Genomic DNA, 6,380 nt, shown 5'->3' with positions numbered 1-6,380 from the left:
TGCCTTTCATTTTTCTTAAAAAAAACCATCTTGGATACACTGAGATGATCTCACTTTGCTGATTATCCCAGCAAGCCAGTCATAAGGTTTCCATTACGCTGTCTGTTCAAGGCACCAAACTAATGGTGTAAATTCAATAATGGGCTATTTATGATGCTGGGAAGATTATAGGGAGCCTGTTGGGGTAGAACAATGGGAAAAACACACAAAAAAAAAACCCAAAAAAAACAATGGAGTCTTGATTAGATTATTTTTTCTCACAGTGTTCTATAGCATCTGGAGAGAAAAATACAAATGGGATTGAATCCAAAGACCTATCATTATCCTTATTCCACTATTTTTATCCAACTGTTTGGACTTGGATGCTCTTCAGGCCTTTACTGTTCTCTGCAACTCAGAGAAAATTGACAATAATGACTCACATTTAGACAAATCCAAATAAAAAAACCCTCTCTGTCTGACAACACTTCTTTAACTCCTCTGAACCTCATTGTTCATCTTCTCTTTGTTTAAGCTTACGCTGAAGCACCCTCTTACGGTAATAGGAGAGGTTTTTATACTCGTACATCACAGAGCAGCAGCGTATACCTTACCAACCAGGTCTGCTCTCCAGGCACTAGGCCCTATGCTTTGTCATCCCTGCTGTCCAGCGGGAAATAACTTTGCACAGTCGCTTTAAGAGTGGCTTTTCCAACAGGGCCAATATTTTAATAAATAATGAGAAGGAATTCAGTGTCTGCTGCTGTTGCTGTTTCTTTTACATTATACTACATTTTCCACGCAAGAGGGTGCCTAAAGGGCCAATGAACATAAGAATTTTAAAAAGCACAGTAAAGAAACCTCTCCTCCATGTTTACAGTTAGTTATTCACAGAGGATGCTGAAACATCTCCAGCTGCTTTGTGTCGTATCCCACGCGCTAGTCATTCTCTCCAGGCTGCCTTGTATCTTCTTCACTGAGGCACCAACATCATCACATCTCCCACCACATCACTGTGGGTGGAGAAGCTCCTGCACCATCACCTGGCTCCACATAGTACTGCACTAAAGTAATGGAATGTCATTTAATGAAACCGCAAAGCACAACATGATGATACATGGAGAAGTTTTTATTATTATTGAAGGTAAAATTTATTTTGTAGCTACAGTCCAAGTCTAAAAACCAAACGAATCCTCAAAATGTTATGTTTCACTGTTTTAATTTATTTCTTATAATTATTTAGGATGGCATGTCTGATGCTAGCAAACTTTAAAAAAAAAAAAAAAAAAAATACATTTCAACACATATTTAGGTGTCTAAACACTCTTTCCCCAATACCAAAAGGGGGGAAAAAACTAACTAAATAGGTGAACAATTTAAGGCTAAACTGAAAAAAAGAGTAAAAAAATAACAAAGGGCATCGAAATCTATTTTAAAAATAATTTGAAATTATAATTTATATATATACAGCCTTTACATCCAGCCTTTGTGAATCAAAAAAAATAATATTAAAATCCAGATTGGACATTATAGTTCAGCATACATAACCTTAGGTATTTGAATCTATTTCTTCTTTTGTTGAAACTCCATTGCTACTTCTTCAGGTCTCATTATCTTAAAAATATTTTATTCTCAATGAGACTGATCTGGTAAAATGGATGTATGTCAGGGGTTTCTTTTTTTTTTTTTTTGAGCAAGTAGACTGACTGAAGGATTAAATGTTTAAGTAAGCTTTTCTGTCTTCCCCCTGATTCAGCTTGGGTAGATTTAAAAAAATGTTAGAAAGTAAGAAATACTTGTTAAAAACATGTTAAAATGTACTGTATTTATATATATATATATATATATATATATATACAGCTTTCATTTAGAGTTAATCACAGTTTTAAATTATATATATATATATATTCTTTTTTTTTTTATCGATTATCGATTAACAACCTTTTACACAGAGAAATGGAATCATGTTCATGTTTTCTTCCTGTGACGGGTCATCAACTAAATTCCCAGGTTAGATTATTTTGATTATTATATTTAGCCTTTGATATATTATATTTCAAAGGCTAAATGTTGCATTTTGATAGAAACACGGATCACCAACAGTAAAAAGTGTTTAATTGCTGAATATAGTGACAGTATAATACAGCAATAAAAACACTGCTGTAATGCTTCTATCTTTACATAACTTACACCGCTGCTCAGCTCGTGGATCAAAAAACAGTAAGATGTACAGTAACGATGAGAAACGCATCATACAGACAGGCTCACAGAGCACTGTGTCCTTCTCTTTCCACTCACAAGTGCAAAGTGTGGCAATAAGCAAACGCACAATAATAATATAATAATAACCATAAGAGCGAGAATAAAGAAGCAGAGCATTTAAAAAGGGACAAATGAAAGCTGAAACTACTGGTCACATACTGGTCACATGGGGGAGCCGATAATCACAGACGAAACCAAAACAAACAGAAGAACCAAAATATATGGATTACTTTGAATGTACACAATACATACAGGACATAAAATGACTTGACGCTGTTCGTGGTCTGGCCACCGTTCACCACGTCGTGTAGTATTTTGTTTCTCGTGCCTCACTTCATGTATTACATGAGTTCACTTTAATGTCACTGTAAATTAGAGTACCACAGCTTCTTTTTCCTCCTTTAAACTACCACAGGATCCGTGGAGCCGACCTATCGTTTGACACCGTCTTTCGGAGCCTCACCCCGCGGCGTATAGATACCAGCATATCCCTGTCCTCCTGAGGCTCAGAGGATGGCTCCTGCAGCGCACGCTGACTGGGATCCTCTGGAAGTGAGCTGGGAAAGGGAAAGTGACCCTCGCCCAGGGCGTGAGCGCTGGCTGCCAGCTCTCCTATCTTCTCCACCAGGCTGTGACGGTTGGCAGCCAGTAAAGGGTCCTCCTCAGAGCTGTGTGTAGCCATGCTCACAGCCTGATGGGTATCAACTGTGTTATCTACTCTTCCTCCTCTTCCTCCACATCCCAGAGAAGAGTCAGGGAGGCTCATTCTCTTTGGGGAGCCCCTCATGTAGTCACTGACAGATGGGTCGTCACCGTACAGAAACTCCTCACTGCACGCACGGTGATAGGATGGGCTCGCATACCCAGGAGAGTCCGGCACCGTGGGGGTCTTAACTGGCACGATCGGCGGCCGAATTGGAATAGGGCCGGATGTGGACGGCGTGCGTCGCACTCCGGTTTTGGAGGATGGCGTCCTGCGGATAGTGGCGGTCCCTGAGGCGACGACTCCGAGGCCGCTTCCCCCGGCCCCGTTTGGAGTTCCCTGCAGGCTCTTACCCGCGGGTAGACCCGCCGTGCTGGCAGGCCTCTTGGTTTGAATCATGCGGCGGTAGCTCTGAGCGATGTTACTGTGGCGTGGAATGGTGGAGGACTTGTCAAAGTCTGCCTGTCCTTCACTGTCAGCGTCCCCGTTGAGAGAGTAGCACTCGTAATCCGAACCTGAGGGTGAGAATGTGTCATGATTTCCACACTAAAAGATACAAAATAATGTCTACAGTTAAAAAGTGATTTGGAGTGTTTTTGAGTCAATTAGTTAAATATTCTGTCCAACTGCATTTATCTGAGTTGAAAAAAGGTTTAAATGCAGAGAATAAAAACAGAAATTGTGATGTATCTCAACTCTCAATATATTTCTTAGGCCTATATGTTACTTAATAAATTACTTCTGTAAATTATTCTGTTATTCAAAACATCAAAATATCATGTAATGCCATGAATGCTGTTTTGAAAAATTCTTAAAAATGATAAATCTATTCTAATTTATTGTCTTCCTTATTTTACTTATATTATAGTCCTGTATAAAATTTCCAAGTATTTCCATATTTATTTACATCATAATATTCATTAAACCTTGCCTGTTGATGCCCGTTTTATTAAATATTATACAGCAACAGAACCTGTCACAGCAATTAGAGCTGCACGAAAATTATTAATAATTCGTATGTTCATCCAAATTCACAAAAGCTGCAGTAATTATCATATCTGACGTGAGCGTAAACGACGATCAGATCTCACGTCAGATCTGAGCTTGCATACGCAGTCTGTGTGAATTTGTGGCTCAGCACATTCAAATCTGACTGAAAATTAAATAATGAACAAACCTCAGCTGTCATTGAAGCAGAAGCAGACACACATTCAGAACAGATCTAAGCGGATTATTAAAACTAATTAAACTAAATAAAATTAATTTAGAAAAAGCCCATATTATTAGAGGTACACTTTTTTGGTTTTCCTTTCACAGAATACTGTGTGAATTACAGCTGGTAAACTGCTACCGAGCAGTAGCGCATAGGTTCACCCAGTACGCACACACACACACGGATGCCCTGCTATGCTGTGTCTCGGAGAAAGCATGAATGAGGTCCGAGTTCCTATGTTCAGCCCATCACTAGGGGCTGTACGGAGGAAATAGGACCTCATTCATGCTTTTAAATGTAAATAGTTCCTTAAACTTTTACAAATGTGCTGCAGTATTGCATCAGCAATGCGTTGAATTATAGGTGAAATTGGCTGAAGGCAAAATAAACATGGAAGGGACAGCATTTACTCATTTTTAAGGCTTTTTTTTAAAACATATTTCGATTGTTAATTTTTTTTAATATGTTATTTATTGCCTTGGCATGTGAACAGCTGAGGCCAATATAAACATCATATCCGTGCATCTCTCCAGGATCTCTGTTGTGAAGTTGCTCACAGCGCACACAGGGGGGCAGACGTCACCTGCTCAGTAGCTGATCTTCTTCTTCTTCTTCACATATAAAGAGATATTACGTGTGTTCATGTTCAGGGTTGCGGTCATTCATAATTGCAATTGTGTCATTAATAATTAATTACAATTATGAATTAATTGTAATTGCAATTTAAAAAATCTGTTGCTATTGTAAACGTAATGAAATTGTAATTCAGCTGTAATTGCCGTGAAAATTCTATAAAAATGTTCAGTTATAATTTAAAACAAAACTGGGGAACCATGTTACAGTTGTATATACAGTTCTACACATATGTAGTTAACAATTATTACAAATATGTTTCATATCAAGCTTGACCACATTTTACGATTTAAAAAAATGTAAATTTAGGGGTACACAGACACAATAAAAGCTACGATGCCCACACCAAAAATATGAAAAACAGATATTTTCATTGATGATGAAGCCTAACAAGGTAATCATTAGATAGGAAAAAAATGAGATGATAGATAATTGTTTTTAGTGTATTTCACACAGCATTCAAATGTGCTCCTTTTATTCCAGTTTTTACACTGTCAAAAAGCATTTTTGTATTGCTTTTTCATCTTGGAAAAGCCTCTTTTCTTGTCTGACCTCAGTGGGCGGGGCCTCCAAAAGAGGAGGGCGCATCATGTTAATGACGATCGAATTCAGGCACTGGATTTTTCAACACCCTATCATTTGTACGCTACGAATGTTTCAGGAATCACACGTTGGTTCTGTCTCACGACCAAATGTGCACTCAAATTTACACCCGTTTTCCCGTTTTCAGGTTTATAAATGAGAGTCACTGTTAGAGAAAGAGCCTGTTATCAGCCAGGGTTACCTTGTGATGGGATGGTGTCCTCAGAGCAGGAAGGAGTGTTGGTTTGTGTGCTGTAGCCACTGGAGTACTGCAGAGAGTCTCTGCTGCTCTTCTGCTGCTCCATACTCAGACCTCGGGTCAGAACCATCGCCAGGGTACTCGCTGCTGGAGAGAGGGGCTCGCCATGCTTGAAAAACACACACATGCACAAAACTTCATAAATATGTGCAAACATTTCCATATGAAATTCAACATACAACCCTTTCGCTGTTGACATTTAAATTCCTTCACTCTGGGGACTTGATTACCCTGGATTTAATGGATCCTGGCCCACTCCTGGCTCTGTGCACGTCATCAGGCTGCATCCCAGAATACCCCTGTGGACTGGAAGGAGTCTCCTGTTCTCTCGACAGATCCATTGACTCCCTGGTACGATGCAGGGTGCTGGCCAACGATGGCTCGCAGGAATTCAATTTGGCCCAGTCCTGCAGCAGCAGCAGGAGTAATAATGAGACTGTCTTCTAACTGTGCAACACCATTCTTTTTGCCATGTGACAGTTGTAGAGTCAGTTAAATACAAAATCTGTTGCACGGCAAATGTGATTTCACACTGCAACGAGACATGTCAGAGTTGTTAAAGCGGACTCAGTTTAGCATTGAAAAGACCGAGGAAAGAGATGAGGACCAGCAAATAGAGAGACTGTGAGGTTAATCTCAAGCTCGTAGTGATCACGGCAGCAATGACAAACAAAAAGAAGCAAAAAAGCAATAAAAAAAAAAAATCTCAAAAACTAGAACCCAAAACTTAAAATTGCGAAAGAAAACAA

General features: G+C 39.2%; 1 protein-coding gene across 4 annotated transcripts in view; it reads right to left on the bottom strand.

Annotated features, from left to right (window-relative positions):
- Positions 1 to 2,077: 2,077 nt before the first annotated feature.
- The window catches only part of mtss1la (MTSS I-BAR domain containing 2a), a 43,260-nt gene continuing 38,957 nt past the window's right edge, over positions 2,078 to 6,380 (bottom strand). For all 4 annotated transcript variants that reach the window (XM_028450083.1, XM_028450084.1, XM_028450085.1 and 1 more), the window contains 3 exons: positions 5,862 to 6,038; positions 5,575 to 5,740; positions 2,078 to 3,459 (listed from right to left, as the gene is read on the bottom strand). In XM_028450083.1, coding sequence (XP_028305884.1) covers positions 2,648 to 3,459; positions 5,575 to 5,740; positions 5,862 to 6,038 — 1,155 coding nt within the window. In that variant the 3' untranslated portion in view covers positions 2,078 to 2,647. The remainder of the gene's footprint in view (positions 3,460 to 5,574; positions 5,741 to 5,861; positions 6,039 to 6,380) is intronic.

The sequence above is a fragment of the Gouania willdenowi genome, chromosome 6 (genome assembly GCF_900634775.1).
Source record: "Gouania willdenowi chromosome 6, fGouWil2.1, whole genome shotgun sequence".
Lineage (NCBI taxonomy): Eukaryota > Metazoa > Chordata > Actinopteri > Blenniiformes > Gobiesocidae > Gouania > Gouania willdenowi.
The sequence above is the reverse complement of the archived record's forward strand: the minus strand, read 5'-3'. Positions and strand labels throughout refer to the sequence as shown.